Consider the following 16,230-nt stretch of genomic DNA (forward strand, 5'->3'; position numbering starts at 1 on the left):
ACATGCATACATAGAGATTCACTCAGTGCGTGAAAGTAAAACTATACAAAGGAAAATGGTGAGATTTATGTCTCACACAATATATCTGACATCCTTTTCCTTTATTCAAACTGAAGTGAAACACTAAAATCAGCATTCAGCTGATTCCACCAGCCACATGTGCATGAGTTTGTATAATCTTCGAACCTGTCGTCCTCCTGTTTTAATTACTGTAACCAATTAATGAAGTGTGAGTCGCTGTAGAAGCAGAACAAATGCATTGTTCAGCATTTGTTCTGATTTAAAACATAGGACTATGTTTTGACAACAGTGCCTGATAATAGATCCGTGATGATTGATAGGGGGTGTTCCCCTAACAGTGATAGTTTCCAGCAGTGTCCTCATACATGTTTTACTGTAGAAGCGTGTCTGAGTTAAACTTCATGTGCCCAGAAAAACATTAAATAAAGTAAAAATGAGGTATGTGTTCATGTTAATTTATTATTCTAGTACCCCACCTTCAACTTGTAAAAGATGAGGAAATATGAATAGAAGAAATATAGTTTTCTATTTCCAGCGTGTTGACATTTTTTATTACTTGTTTTACTAGTTATAGTGCTGATTGTTTCATATAGTACATTTTTGCTTTGCTCTTCCTTTCTATGTGCAAATGTTTATAGGCTCAAAAATAGGTTTAGTTCTATACATCAAGCACCTTGGTGAAATAGCTTCGGCAGCTATATTTAGTCATTCTTTTTTTTTTTTTCAACTTCCTGTTGATTCATAACTTGACCATGTTCATTTAATTTTGGCACTTACCAGCTACCTTACATTATTTTATGACCATCTTTTGTTCACCATGCAGTTCTGCTCAAACAATGCAGGGCCTTCATTCTAAACTAAGCATTACTTTTGACAATAAAACTACTTATTAACAGCTCCTACATGACATCTGGGTGTCACTTGGGTCAAAGCACTTTACTTACACAGTACTTTTCTTAACTGAGCGTCAGTGACAGAGTGTAGAGCAAAACCCACTCCACATCAGCTGTGTTCCACTGCACCACACAGAACCGATTTAAAACTGAAAACAGACATGACTCTCTCTGACACTGACAAGATCTTTCACTGCTGTTTTGGGTTTCTCATGAATTTAGAGAACATATAAACCGTGCTCAAACAGTTTCATCTGCGATGTTCAATGCATTTCACATGTATTTCTTGTTATGAAATGCTGTAAATTACCTTGTTTGTGTTGTGTTTGTTTGTGTTTCCTGAAAATGCTCCATCTGGCTCAGCTATGTTATGTTTTCAACAATTCCCACAGAGAAACTGATGTGGGAGCTTATTCTAGGAAGGATACCCCTGTGTATCAGGGTTTCAATGTTGGTGTGGTTTCCTCTTCCTAAGCCTGACATGGTAATGACACTGGTACTGGTACTGGTACTACCAGTGCTGTAGATGCTGTTGAAATTTATTTAAACTGTTGGAGGAAACATTGTGACATGATGAGCTATTCTCACCAAAGATTTTAATGCAACATTTACCTGTACGTTTGCCACTAAATGCAAAGCACATCAGCCATTGACAACACGGTCAAACTGTTTAAATCCAGGTGATCTACCTGAATGGGACCACAGAATAATCATGTCATTAAACCAACAAGATCAAAACTTTCTTTTCATTATCATACCCAACAGTATTGGGAAGAGGGACAAGGCATGTTGGTATTCAGAGACACGACTCTGCTGTTCCATTTTACAGCTAATGTTTTTTTGGTTCTTTTTTTTTTTTAATGATTTTGATGATTTTTCCACTCAATGTTTTGCTAAATAAAGCAGAGATGTTATGATTTATTAATGACCTTACCTTCACTTTGTCCATCATTTAATCTGTTACCACATAAATACAAAGCAAGCTCTCAATCTGCAGCACTGTAAGGCAGTAAAATGCTGAATCATGACATCGTGTCAGACTTTAAAGACTCAAGTTCAACTCCCATTTGACGCTCATCAGTACACTTCTTCATATATCAATACCAGGTCAAACTACCACCACTGCACTGTTGGACTGAAATTAATCAGCTCCCTGTTTTTTTGTTGGTTTGTTGAGAGGGTGTCGAGAGGGAGCTGGCTCTAAAGCTGTCGGAGTTACTGTATGATACACTGTTATTTAAATGTGCCCCGTTATTGTAAGGTAGAGATACACAGGTTTACAAGTGTTTGTTGGTGAGTGTGGAGTGAAAAGTCATGCTATGCTTTTCAGCAGCCTACAGCGCTGCATTGCCTCACTGCGTCAGGGGGACATCAGCCCATTCACTAACAGTAAATTCACGACCTTCCAGCCTCATCCAGCTCTGCTACTCAATCACAGTTTCAGTCCTCAAAGTCTCCTCACAACAAAGATGATTTGCGTGGACAGCACGAGAACAAACGATATGAGTCAGGAAATGAAGAAGTTCATATGTAAACATGAGGGTGCCATAACTGTTACAGGTGTGTATTGTGTTGGTGTGGTACTGTATAGCTGGATGAAGTGGAGGTCACATGACCACAGCCTCAGTTACTGCCGGGGTGAGGAGGTGTCAGGATCTCCCAGCGGTTGAGGAAGGAGGTGGAGACGTTGAAGACTTGTCGTTCTCTCTCTGGTCGCTCTCCTCAGAGGATGCAGGTGCTGAAGAGTTACTGTGAGACACAGACACAGAAACATATTTTGGAAAATGGGAGAAACGCAAAAATGTACCAGTTGCTCAAGCACTTTTATGTGGTACTGGAAAAAAGCAAAGAAAATAACACTTTATTTTACAGGTCCCATAGTTTCCTATAATTTTGAATTTAAATCACTTAGTTCATTCTAGGACAGGCAACATTGTGACCAACAACTCCCCAGTATAAATGGTTTATAACACATTATAATGTAGTTGTAAGTAGATATAAGATATGTATTAATGTAATTGTTAACAACTGTAATGTGTGTTACCTGTCTCCACTCTGTGTGATGAGTCTCCTGCAGGTCTCCATCTGCACGTCCAGGCCTCTCTTCATCGAACACATCTCCATGTACTCGTGCAGGTGTCGGTTCATGTCACTCTTTGCTGTGGCCAGTTCCAGCTGGAGTCAGAAAACATGCAGTCAGAAATGTTCCAAATGGTAAATCCTTGACTCATAAGCCCCTGCTGTTCAATTGTTTACCATAAAACATAGGAGTTTGGATCCATTGGATCTTTATGTCACATCTAGTGAGCAGTAATTTCTAGAGATATTAAGATTTGCAACAGTATGTTTCTTAAGTGAGAAGATAAAAGATAAGAATGTGGCAAACAAGCATTTTAATAAAATGGCATCTGGACAGAACATGAAGTATTATTGAAAGATTAAAACATCAAAAGCAAAAAAAAAAAAAACGTAAATACATAAGACGATTTGTAATATACATTGTAAATCATCTTATATAACTTTACAGGCAGCAGAGTATCACACAAACCTTATACCCATTCACAGACATGCACAAAGCACACTAAAAGCTGTCACACTGTAATCTGAATAGTACAAAGGACACAAGAATAAGCCAAGACAATAAAAAGAAAGAACAGACTGGCAGATAGAAGCAATGGCGTACATATGAACACAACCAGTTTCACATGTTTGAAAGAACAAAATATGAAACAGGTGTCTGACCTCAATCTGGTCAATTGTCTCCTGGTATTCCTTCTCTCGGGACTTAAACAGACATTCTGTGTCGTTAATCACCTTTTCCAGAGTGTCCTCCTGGTACAGAGAGAAAGAGCGAGAAGAGAGAGATTTTGAGTCATTTGTTGTCAAACTGAATTTGGTTGGAAATGTGATAAAATATAGTATCACACAGCAGCAAAGGGAATGTGAGTTTGTGTGCTAATCATCTGGCAATCAGACACAAAGAAAATTACACTGCTGTTAGAGCACACAGCTGGCTTTCTGCTCCCATCAGCTCAAATTTCACTGACTAATGCAGCTACCCCCTTTGAAGAGGCAGCAGACTGTTCAAACATACACACAGCCGGTGAATGGAAACAAATACCTACATGCATTTCTTGGAAACAAATACACTGTACACCAATAAAGGCCAGACATCGCATCTGTCTGAGTGTGTGTGTGTGTGCAGTGTTTTGTCCTAAAATGGCCCTGCGACTGTCCCAGCAGAGCAGTGAAGGTCAGGGAAGGGGGCTGTGAGAGACAAGGCTGAATCAGACATCATAAGACGAAACTGTGTCGACAAACAAATCAACCTGCTGCTCCGCACATCCACTCCACTCATGACATCAGAAGTTTAAAAGCTTCCTTGAAATCTGAACCAACAATAGCAGCACACATGCAGCTGTCCGACGGATGACAACTGGGAAAAAAGCTTTCTCAGCGTCCTTCGCACAGTGAATTACAGACAAAACTGAACTGACTAATAAGACATTCACTGCATCTGAAGACCAGGGACTAAGTGACTTATATAGGCAATAAAGACAGACACAAAAACAAACATGGTTACACTTCTGTTCTTTATGTTTTCAATTAGCCAACTGTGCCTGGAAACCTAACAAAAATCTGAACTATTGTAAGTCGCTTAGGACAAAAACGATTGCAGAACAAATGTTCATGTAAATGTAATGTACACAGTGCAGATGTGATGGAGAAGCAACTGCAAAATGAAGTCATGGAATCCAATACATCCTCACACATGGCCACACATGGCCATTCAGTGCCTCTTTAATGTCAAGAGGCACTGAATTGGGAAAAACCGAGCATAATAAACTTCACAAAGTCAGTATATGTTACAAGCCTGTTCTGAATTGCGTTACTTTTTTGAGCCCACTGCCTGTAGCTATGTATAGATCTTGGCCCACTCATTAAAATAAAATTGTACAAATCACACTGAAATAACTCATTCAGCCGCAGCCTACCTCTCCTGGTGGGTGGGTGGGATCAGGAGGCAGAGTGCATCCTGGGAAGTCCTCCCAAAGAAGGAGCGTTTCTTCTGTCTCCTCCCAGGCCAAACTGTCACAGTCATCCTCAAACTCACATTCACGCCTAGAGTAAAAATACAAATGCACAAGCACAGACACACACACACATATATTGAAAGCAATTAGTGGAAGTGCAGGACTGAAGGACACCTCTGTAACACTCATCAGATTTTAAAGTCAGACTACTCACAGCTGGTTCAGCATCCTCTGCATTTCCTCATTGATCTGGTTGGCCGATGAGCCACAGTGCTCCTCGTCTTTGACCACGGCTCCGTCACTTTCAGAGGTGCTGACAGGTTCGTCACACTCACTCCCGTTAAATGACAGAGGAGTTTGTTTCCGGCGGCAGTTTAAGGATGGTTGGTTATTGGGAACCTGTGGGGACAGAATTCATCATTATCAAGGTCAAATTTCACAGCACATGATTTCGTGAACTTGATAAACGCATGAAAATAAAAAATAAATAAAGGAACCAGAGATGAGAACATGGTAGAACTGGTCAGTTTTAGTCTTGGTACCTGGTACATTTGGATCACATCTTCACAGTTCCTCTGCTGAGCTACGTCACACAGACGGGCGGTGATATCGATTCTGCGGCAGATGTCCATGTCCACCTTCATGGCTTTCTCCTGGATCTTACTATCCAGCTCTGACAAGTTCTGCACAGTTGAGGGAGGAGACAAGTGACTCTGGTAACTGTACTGTTATGGTACCATTTTCTGATTTAGCACACATAGTAAAGGGTTTCTAATTTGTAAACAATGGCTTTTTTAATAGTTAATTATTTGTAACATAACTATAATACTATACAGTCCCTTAACAAAGGGCCACATTTCTTTTTTCTAATGAGCCATCAAGTCTACAAATGGAAATGTTAATAGCTGCTAATAAATGGATTTTGGTCAGGCTCTTTGACAGAGGCTGAGTGGTCAAACTGTCTTTTTGAACAGTCCCTCTGACGAAATAACTGCAAAATCATTTACTATGTTTTCTCGCAGAAACGTATGCTGCAGTCCACCCATTGGGACAGCTGATTACTAACAGCTAAAACTGTATGAGTGCATGGGTTGTTCCATGCTCACATTGCTCATGAGCCCTTTGAAGAGAACCAGCTCTGCCTTCAGCTGCTGGACTCTGAGAGCCAGTTCATCTTGACAGCCTTCACTCTCCTGCAGGTCCTGCAGATATAAAGGAAGTCATAAAGAGCACACATGTAAGTGCAAACATGCACAGAGATGTCCTGGCACAGCTCTGTCTTTACTGGACGTTACAGGTTACATAATGCAAGCAGAGGTCATCAACAAAATAAAAGCCTTTATCTGCAAAGCGCACTGAAACACTGTAAATCCTAAATGCATAATATCCTCTGGGGAGCTCCAACTTTGTCTAATGGCATCATAATTCCCTCCTCTCCATGTTGACTTATTCACATGTGCTGCAGCACTGGTCAGGCTCTTTTCAGTCTCAAATGGTGTTTTGCTACTTGTGGTCTCCTGCTGATGCTGTACTGCCTGCTAAATGGGGTCAGGTGCAGATTCCCGGCAATGGTACACGTGCATTCAAACACACAAGTATGCGCATGTGGGTGCAAATATCCACCCACCTGCACACACAAAGGAAATCAACCAACCACTAGGTTTATAAATACACAACATGCATGAAGTACATGTTTGAGACTCAATTTGACGGCAGGTGAGATGGGCAAATAAAAATAAACCTTTTCCTTCTTTTTAAAATCAATGTTTTCTTTATTGTTAAATAAGATGGATGTCCAGTGGTCTAAGATAAAAAGAACTACAGCAGAGTCAGGTCTCAAAGACAAAGAGTGATACATGCCACACAAAGGAAACGATAAGTTCCAGGAAAGGGTGAACGCTTACTGCTAACCAGTATGGGACAATTTTTATTTAAAAAAAAAAAAAAAAAAAGAATCAGAAATGCAGGAGAACATAAAAATCACATTACAAAGTATTAAATTAAGTATCACATCCAACAACTGATTTAGGTTATTTTAATGACTCAGACTGTCAAATGTAAGGCACGCACTTTGCTTTCCAGCACACTGCATTGTTGGTCTGCAGTCCTGTGTACACAAAAACCATACAGGCCTACATAATGTTACCTCTTGAAGGTCGGCAATCTTCTGTTGCAGATCCATCCTCATAGTGTATTCTTCTTCCCATCTGAGAGACACAGATACACATTTAGTTAGTCCCTTAATGTTGACAGGTGACTAACAGAGAAAGAACACACAGAACAAACACATATTACATACAGACATTAGTAGCTTGATAAGTATGTGGAATGTATTTGGTCTCAAGTACACCTGGCGCATAATGATGCACGTTTTGGACCTGCTTAGGAAAGGCAGGTGTAAAAAGACACTACCACGCAGTCAGAGCGAACCCTCAGGCAATCTGTCCAGATGTTAACCAAGAAGTTCATCTGTCCCAAGAAACCTACTGACAACAAAATGTAACACTCGGTCAACTTTTATCTTAAAAGCAGACACAGAGCATAGGGGCCATGCGTGATTGTACAGAAGCTGCGTTTGCAAAAGCTCCAACCAGAGTAGCTGCTTCAGCGTACATTACACTGACAATGACATCTTAGCCAAAATGAAAGAGAAAAAAAAATGTGTTTTTGAACTCAGCCACCATCAGGGAGGAACGGCGTTGTGAGTTTGACGCCCAGCTCCTCCTGTCCACATGTCTGACTGTCCTTCAGCAAGACACTGAACCCCAATTTGCACTTCACAAGGTCACATGCACAAGGTCAGGCCAGTGCATGGAAGCTTGCATTGGAGCTACACACTTGTCATCAGGTGCTGGATTTGCATTTTACATGCATAGAAATAGCAACAGGACTTCAATCTGGCTGTGACTGTACAAACTGTATCTAGCTGTAAATGGGGCCCGCAAATGAGAAAAGTATCAGTGGCAGTGTGAATGTGTGTGAGCTATCTGCTGAATCAATGATGAACTGAATGTTTGATGAATTGCGTGCCACCACAGCACGGCTCAGATGATTGACCTGTAAATCTGAACTTTAATACATTTAAAAGCCTGAGCACAGATCCCTGTCTGTGATCTCAGATTCCGTCCCTTCACATCACACATGTGCCCAGGGGAAATCCACTCACTGCAGAGATTGCAGCCTCTTTTACAAATGCTGTTTGAAATGCAGAATGCTGCGGCACATTGAGACCTTCAGGGAATACTAAATCTGAAAGCAACTGAGTCACGAAACAGGAGATGGTGTTGTTGTAGTGGATGTTTGTTTGATCAGTAAGATGAGAGCGTGCAGAAAGTCGAGAAGTGCTTCCTTCTGCAAGCCAAGCCCCCAACCAGCAGCTACAGCTTGCAGTGCATGCTGCATTGCAGATACAGGGTAGAGTGTAGAGAGGGGGGTGAGCAGTGGGGGAGATGAGAGCATGAGAGAGGGAGAGGAAGAGTTCACTGTGTGGGACTGTGTTGGGTTTACGTGAGAAAAAGAACCTGAGATAGAGAGCGTGGTGGGCAGAGTGAGGGGCAGAGACAAAGTGGGATGAAGGGGGATGGAGAAAAGTTGTCTTTGAATAAAAGAAGAAAAGGGGAATGGTAAACGTCTCACACCTAGGTGTACAAAACAACAATGCTGACCTTCTGGATGAGAAGTTAGTAAATCATCCTCTCTCATCTTTCTCTACATACAATCTAAATATGTGTCCGATGTCACACATTCTTGGGTAGTTAGGGTCGTCCCTCTCCCTCATTCACAAAGAGCCCACTTTACTGTGGTCATAATCTCTTCTGTGAAGAATGCATGGCTGCTCATTTGGACATAATATGAGGGAATTCAGAGTTGAATGTGCTGAAACATGGGGCCTTCTGTAGTCCACTCAGAACAGAAAAGATGTTATCAACAACTATTATTTATATCCTTCAAATTCATGACAGACTTTATGAAATGCGGGCTGTTTCCTCCAAGAATTTTATAGGAAAATCCACCTTAAAGCAGAATTCACATTGTATTACTGCAAGGATTTTTGACAGTCTAAACATTATCCATGCTGCCTCCTTAAACTAGAAACCAGAGCATCCAGATTTGATCTGGTGCCCAGTTAACCTGCCAATTGTTTTCTTGATATCAGAAGGTCCAAGGTGACGTCTTCAGATGTTTTTTTCCTTCAAAACCTAAAAACATTCAGTTAAATATCATGTGACAATGAACTACAGTGATTGACTGGTGTTTTTGCTTTAAAAAAAAACAAATGACGAATGCACATCTCACAGCTGTGACTCACAAATGTCCATTTATCCCAGTAAAATCCCTATGAGTGCATCATAGTGTTTGTTTGATTAATCACACAGGCCTGTCCAGAAAATCACCAGGATTTGCCTTTAGGTGAAATAATTAATGATGTCTTTCATCTTAATAAACCTGCTCTCTTTGAAATTAGATGGATTTTCCCTGATATTCCTATAATCTAAACCACCCATGGGTGAGTCAACTCTCTGGGAAGTTTCATGAGCTGTGAAGTGAGATCAGTCAGTGGCACACTGACTGATCTCAACACGTCCCTGCTAAGCTTTGACCTTCATTCTTCTTTATATTTAGCCTGTGACGTGTTAATTTTTTGGGTGTATTTCTAGCAGCAGCACCTGCCTCTGTGGTCAGACGTGAAGTGGATGCAGGGTCAGGCGGGAGGTGATGGATGGAGAGGCTTTGTGCTGACTCTGCTCCTGTTGGAGACAGCTGGCCTGCAGCTGCTTTACCACTCTGCTCACTTCTCCGAAGTAGAGCATTAAGAGAACTACAGGACAATCTTGTGCTCAGTAGGAATGGCCCTGTCGGCCTGTTGTAGGTGCAAATAAAATGTTTTATTCCATTTACCTGCGTTTATACTCGTCTCTCTCCCTCTTCACTTTAGCCAGGACATTGTACAGGGCTCTTATCTCAGGGGTGATGGTGTCAATCTGGACCCCAACTCCGTCCGGGTGCACCCAGGACACTCCTGGGCTGGTCAGACGCTCCGCTCCGGGGCCAAACTTGCGGGTGTGGTTGTAGGACCAAATGGTGCCCGGAAGGAACCGTGGAGGGGGATTGGTGGAGCCACCTGGGCCTGCGTTGGTGTTGGGGACAGTTTTAGAGCCGTAGCCAGGAGAGTCCACACAGGGAGAGGACTGGCTGATGATGATGGCTGGGTTACTGGTATTTGTTTGGGTTGAACTGGTGTTTTCAGCTGCTGCAGGAGGGAGAGCTGTTGTGGGTGGTGGTGGGAACAGTGTTGTAGGCCTCCTAGCTGAGTTGTTGGTATTATGGAAGGGGAGGGAACCGGGCCTGAGCGGTATCGTACCAACAAATCCGGTCTGCACTCCTGTTTCCTGTGTATGCGCCCTGTTCTCACAGCATCCCCCTTGGCAGCCCTTGTTGGTATCCAGGGCCTGCTGCAGCTGCTTCTCTAAAATCTTATTTCTGCGCTCTAATTCGTGCACTTTGGCCAAAAAGCATCTGAACCTTAGATTGAGAGTTTTGAGGACGCTGATGTTGGATCCTAAGTCGTTTCTGAGAGCCATGGCTGCGGGGGGATGCGGCACAGCACGGTGCTGATAGGGGCTGGTGTGGTTGTGGTGGAGATAAGGTGAGGTCTGTGAGGGTGCGGTGAAGTCAGGCCCCGGCTGATCAGGTCCTGGGCCAGCCTGCTCACCCAGCAGAAAAGACGCCGGGTCTTGTCCACCGAAAACGGCGTCGGGAAGGAGGCCTGAGGGAGAATCCGGGTGTCCTGGTGTTTGGATCTGCTGCGGGTGCTGTTGGAGATGCGCGTTGGCCCCCAACAAAGGATTCATGCTATGGTATGGAAAACTAAAGCGCTGCAGATCTGGCATGAACACGGACGGGAATTTTCTTGCTATAGCAGAATGCAGAGACTGGATAAATAACAAGAAGCTGTTAAACGTACCAGAAAGACGTGCGAGCAAAACGCCAGTAGTCACCTGATTATGTAACCGTTGCTAAATAAGAATCTTATCCTTAAAGCTAAGAGGTCTTAACGTCGGCTGATGGATCAGTGGTCTCTGACGGTCTGCAACAAAACATCCGGCGTCTCCCAAACGGGCTGCGAGGAAGGCTGTAAAACAGCGGCCGTCTGTGCCTCGGCGAGATGTCCTGCTTAAAAAATAAGCGCAATTAAACGAAGAAAAACAAAAAGACGCAGAGCGTGAATGAATGAGAAAGAAATCCAGTGTCGCCGCGTCACTGAAGTTCTGGCAACAAGATGTGACCGCAGCCAGGAGCAAGTGCTGCGGGATTGGAAGAGCACGGCTACCGTAAAGACGCGACTAGAGGGTGCGCTGATCCGTTAACCGTTTGTTTTCCGTGGATTACAGACATCAGGAGGAACCAGTGCCATGTTGTTTACGTTTGTTTTGCACAAGAAATAATTCGGATTTGGAGAAACAAACTGCAGACTCCAAAAATTACAATAAAGTTGAATCAATACTTCTCTAAAATAGTTAAATAAAAAATCTTGACAGCTTTTGGGTCGTTGAAAGATTGTTGTATTAGACTACACAGGGCTGCAGTTCTGTCATTACTAGTTTAAGTTTAAACCTGTGCAGGCGAAGTCAGATACACACGATCACTTTAACCTCGCTGCAGCTTCCTCAGAAGCTGTGGTTTAAACTGTGCCTGTGGTTTAGTCTGTACCTGGTTACTGTATCCTGTGCCTAAACTCCTGCAGAGGTCACTGCTTCAGAGGTTCAACTTAAACCTGCTGCAGACCTGGTTTAACACATATTTAAGTTTATAAAGTTCAGGATAAAGACAAAATTTATATAGCTCAAATCATTTTTTATTAATTTCTAAAACTATTTTAAAATGGCTGACAGTGAATTTGGTAATACATAAAAGGCGAGTAGGCATGAGAGGGCCATAACTTTTGTCAGTGTTGGACTTAGAGTGCAAGTATGAGGCCACTACTCTGGTTGGCAGTTTGTGAAAGTGTAAACTCAAGTCCGATGCAGTTTAGCTGCGGCTCACCTGAGCTTGTGCTCAGCTATTTGACACCACAATTGACTTTTGTTTAGCACAAAGCTGTGGTTGAAACCCCTGCAACTTCCCCTACAACAGAGCAAATGTATTATTATTTTCATAAAAGTAGAGTTACCTAAAAACTGGTGGTAATTGAGTGTATGTTGCATATTCTTGAAGTACTTTGTTTAATGAAACTACCCCAGAGCAAACCTGGGCCTGACAGTATTTCAGCAGAGGAATAGTGGAGCGGAGAGTGGGAGGAAGGGGGAGATAAAGGGGCCTGTTAGCAGGATGTGGCAACCAGAACCAGAAATAAGGCAAGCAATAGCTTTCAGATGTTTTTTTTTTTATGTAACTTACAAGACAACATGAGAAGAACGGAATTGGAACATAGACCAACATTAGAAGTATCTATCTATCTATCTATCTATCTATCTATCTATCTATCTATCTATCTATCTATCTATCTATCTATCTATCTATCTATCTATCTGTCTATCTGCCTGTGAGAGTGCTTCCATCTATTAACACTCCAATGTCTTTCCATGTTGCCTTGTGTGTCCAAGGAGGCAAAGTCCAGCGCATCAGCCTCTGCTGAGATATTACCAACCCAGGAGCCTGTTTTCCCCCCACTATTGCTCCCCTGGTTCTTCTCTTCCTTCAGACTTTTGTTTCTGCTTTCTACAGACAGGTACATGGAGTTGCTCCTCTTCCTCCTCCAGCTGTGACAATAGGAGAGGCTGATGCTTCCTTAAAGAAAAGAGAGGGCAAATAAGTGCAATGGACTCAAGGCAGGCAAAACACAAACTGAAGTTTTTTTTTCCTTTTGAAGACAAAGAGTCAAAAAACAGTGGCATTAAGTTAAGTTTACTAATGGTCCTTACTTTCACATGAACTATCCTTCCTCCCCTGTATTCGCCTCCTCTCTGCCTTCTCTCGACCAAACACCATCACATAGACATCATCCCTGAACTCCCTGTTCATGATCTGGTAAATTAAAGGATTGATCATGCAGTGGGACTTGGCAAACATAGCAGGGATCAAAGTGAATACAGGCGGCAGACAGGAGAATGGCTGGGGGCTCCTGGCTATTGACTCAGCTTCTTTGCCAAGCATGGAGCTGAATGTGGTAGCATTCAGGCCTGAGGTGGGATGCCTGCTGGCCACATGACCCCACTTCTCCTCAGGGTTGTAGTATATTGGTCTATAATATTCTGTGATGGTCCAATTGAGAAGTGAGGGGACGTCCAGGAGCTTCGGAGAGTTGGAGGCCATGCCACTGGACTCCTCTGCCACATGCTGTAAAGTGCTTGCTGCCTCTTGGTCATCTCTGGGGATGAGGGCAGAGATCAGAGACACAGTGGCATAGGGCATCCAGGCCAGGAGGAAGGAGGCGCAGACCACTGCAGCCATCTGGAATAAACATGTCATTTATTTTTTTGTCCGTGGATTTGCATCAGGAAATTAAAAAAATATCCTCACTAGGTCCTACCTTTGCAAGTCTCAGGTCTTTGCTGGTGTGACTGACAGAAGAGGACGGTATAGATGCTAAGTTGCGATTCGATCTGTAGACCTGAAAACAGAAGCATCAGTTAATGCTGCTATTTGCAGTCACAGTTCTCAACCATTTAACTGTATTCCTGCAAGGACAACAAATAAAAAGACACCACGTGTCAGTGCCAGGTTTTTGTTACTACCACTGGGAGGTGCCAAAGTTGCAATTTTCACATCCTACACAGAGTGGCTTTATATACTCTAGAGTTTTAGAATGCCCACATTTTTCCAGTTTTTATTGACACTTAAACTATTTGAGTCCAATGACTGACCCTAAATGGTGGAAAGGTAATTAAAAAAAAGTAGGCTTCAAATGATAGAAGACGAGGACAGTCTAACTACAAGTGCAAACTTCAAGTGCACAATATTTGATTTATATTGTAGAAAGAATGCCAATGTTAATTTTAGATTGACTTTAGTTCAACAAACAGATTCCATGAATACTTTTTTAAAACCTCTAACTGTTTATTTATTCTGTTTGGGACTTTGAGCACAAACTACATACATTTCAACAACGACTGGAAAGATGGAGGTGTTCTAAAACTTTTGGACTGGTAATGTGTGTGTCTGATATATTACACAAGGTAACCACTGGATACAGACACAGCTCGTAGATCCTTGTGTGAAAATAAAAGCAGCAGTTGTGCTCACAGTCAGCAGGATGGCCAAGTATGAAGTGATGATGATGAGTGTGGGAAATCCGAAGCATAATGTCAGGATGAAGAAGATATAGATTCTGTCATTCAGAGACAACTTCATTCTCCACCTTGAAACAGTGATACAGGCAGACTGGTTATCTCTCACATGTTTGTCTGAAAATGCATGAAGGATACAAATCAGGAAACACACAGATGTCTGCAGAATATTGTGCATGTAAACAATAGGGCATCAAGCAGCAAAGTAAATTAAACTAAGGATTACCAGTTGATGGTGCAGCTGGTCCCATAAGGTTCTGGTCCATAGCTCCCAAAGCCAAAAGCAGGCAGAGAAGCCCAGAATAATGTGTAAGCCCACACCAAAGCTATGGACAGAGATACATGGCGCCTCTCGATCCATTGACCTAGAGAAGCAGGAAGCATATAAGACACTTAAAGAACTTTTTTTTTTTTTTGGGGTGGTTCAAGCAGTGTGTGCATGTGTGAGTGTAATGTGCACTTAACCTCAAGGGAAGTCTTGACATTTCACTACCATTTTCTTGAAATAACAGCACATCTAATTGTCCTTTTAGTGTTCCCTGGGCAATCACTGAAAGACTCTTAAATCAATCATTCTTAAAAATCAATACATTACTACAAGGGTAGGAGGGTCTTCTACAGACTACAATAAGCATGTTATGTAAGTAAAGTTTGCGTAAAATGCTGTTTTATTTTCATTTATTGGGGTGGGCTTACCATATCTTAAGCAGCAGATCTTTAGGCATCGGTCCAGAGAGATGAGACAGGTGGTAAGCAGGGAGCCGATGCCAAACACAAAGCCCTGAATGCCATACCAAAGGCATCCTATCTCCCCAAACACCCAGGCATGACAGAGGCTGACAGAGGGAGAGAAAGCTTTTAGTCCTCCTGCTTCATGGATCATCACCTTCTGTCTCTGACAAATGGCTGCTGGGCTACATGTTATTAGTATTATACTCACCATGTCAGCACTCTGACTTTATGCCTCTGTTCTATGTTGATTGGGTCTAAATTATTATTTACCTGGAAGTGATGAAAAATGGTGCTCCCAAGAGGCTGAACCCAAAATCACAGAGGGCCAGATTGATGGTCATGAGCTCTGGAGGTCTGAGCTTCTTTTTTTTTCTACAGTAGACTAGCAGAACCATACCATTCCCCAGCACTGATGTGACACCTGGAAAAAGAGGGAAACAGGGAAAAACAACAAAGAACAAGAGAATTAAGCATTTCAAGTGAGTGAAAAGAAAAATAGGGAACGTTGTAAAAGTGAGGGCGTCAGAGTGGATTACAGCACAGCTGTTCACCTGTTTTCCTCTACAGCCCAACAAAGACGAGTTAAGAAGTTTGACAGTGCAGAGCAGAGCTTCTGTTTATCTGTAGCTTCATCTATTTGTTGATGTGTAAACCAAACGGTGATGTTAACGTTTAAGATTCAGAGACGATGTCAAGTGTTTTGTATTCAGACAGCCTCCACTGTTCTACTTTTAATGAGACAATGTCTGGTCTGGGTTTGTTTTATGTGTGTGTTTTGTGAGGATAATCTCCTCTAATAAAACTGAATCACGACAATGACGAGCCATGACAATGACGCAATGATCAAAGCGTCCTCAGAAAGTGTCTTAAATCATGTTTACCTGTGAAGATGAGGAAAACCGCAACGGCCAGGTCTGCAGAGGGGGATAGCTGGGATAGGAACAGCGGCTGGATGGACGAGGGGACAAACCAGGATCCCCTGTGTGAGCCATCCTCTCCCATGGATGTACTGCACTGACCCACAGTAGTATACAGTGAGGAGAACCTGCTTCTCAAACTTCAAAGAGACACTGAAGCCATAAAAACAGAGAAGAATGAGTCAGTTTTAATCGCTCTTCTGCTCTTAATGTGCACACAAAACACGAACACTAGGGCAAAAACTCCTCTTAAACATCCAGCTTAGGAGAATTCTCTCTTTGTTCAGTAGCAACAAGCTTCATGTAAATTCATCTTGCCCCCATTGTCTGTCTATGGAGTTGCAGC

General features: G+C 42.5%; 2 protein-coding genes across 2 annotated transcripts; both read right to left on the reverse strand.

Moving 5' to 3' along the window:
- Positions 1-1,722: 1,722 nt before the first annotated feature.
- Positions 1,723-11,195, reverse strand: iffo1b (intermediate filament family orphan 1b). Its single transcript, XM_041044194.1, has 9 exons — positions 9,848-11,195; positions 7,095-7,155; positions 6,055-6,150; positions 5,491-5,631; positions 5,163-5,347; positions 4,910-5,036; positions 3,657-3,746; positions 2,959-3,089; positions 1,723-2,663 (listed from the first exon to the last, which is right to left on the reverse strand). Exons 1-9 carry the CDS (start codon positions 10,837-10,839, stop codon positions 2,564-2,566), a joined length of 1,923 nt encoding a protein of 640 aa, XP_040900128.1. The 5' UTR covers positions 10,840-11,195; the 3' UTR covers positions 1,723-2,563.
- opn9 (opsin 9) lies at positions 11,019-15,973 on the reverse strand. The gene is made up of 9 exons (XM_041043785.1): positions 15,849-15,973; positions 15,238-15,388; positions 14,932-15,071; positions 14,462-14,600; positions 14,192-14,306; positions 13,479-13,559; positions 12,871-13,399; positions 12,539-12,736; positions 11,019-11,122 (listed from the first exon to the last, which is right to left on the reverse strand). The coding sequence occupies exons 1-9, from the start codon at positions 15,967-15,969 to the stop codon at positions 11,019-11,021; spliced, it is 1,578 nt and encodes a 525-aa protein (XP_040899719.1). The 5' UTR covers positions 15,970-15,973.
- Positions 15,974-16,230: the final 257 nt, after the last annotated feature.

This window comes from Toxotes jaculatrix, chromosome 8, assembly GCF_017976425.1.
Source record: "Toxotes jaculatrix isolate fToxJac2 chromosome 8, fToxJac2.pri, whole genome shotgun sequence".
Taxonomy (NCBI): Eukaryota; Metazoa; Chordata; class Actinopteri; family Toxotidae; genus Toxotes; species Toxotes jaculatrix.

Coding starts and splice junctions, on each gene's coding strand:
- iffo1b (XM_041044194.1), bottom strand. CDS start 10,839: ATGCCAGATCTGCAGCGCTTTAGTTTTCCATACCATAGCATGAATCCT. Junction 5,037..5,162: donor CAGAGGATGCTGAACCAGCT/GTGAGTAGTCTG, acceptor TTTTTACTCTAG/GCGTGAATGTGAGTTTGAGG. Junction 2,664..2,958: donor ATCACACAGAGTGGAGACAG/GTAACACACATT, acceptor TGTGTCTCACAG/TAACTCTTCAGCACCTGCAT.
- opn9 (XM_041043785.1), bottom strand. CDS start 15,969: ATGGGAGAGGATGGCTCACACAGGGGATCCTGGTTTGTCCCCTCGTCC. Junction 15,072..15,237: donor CCATTTTTCATCACTTCCAG/GTAAATAATAAT, acceptor TCCCTCTGTCAG/CCTCTGTCATGCCTGGGTGT. Junction 11,123..12,538: donor TGCCTCCTTGGACACACAAG/GCAACATGGAAA, acceptor TTATTTTTTAAG/CAGGACATCTCGCCGAGGCA.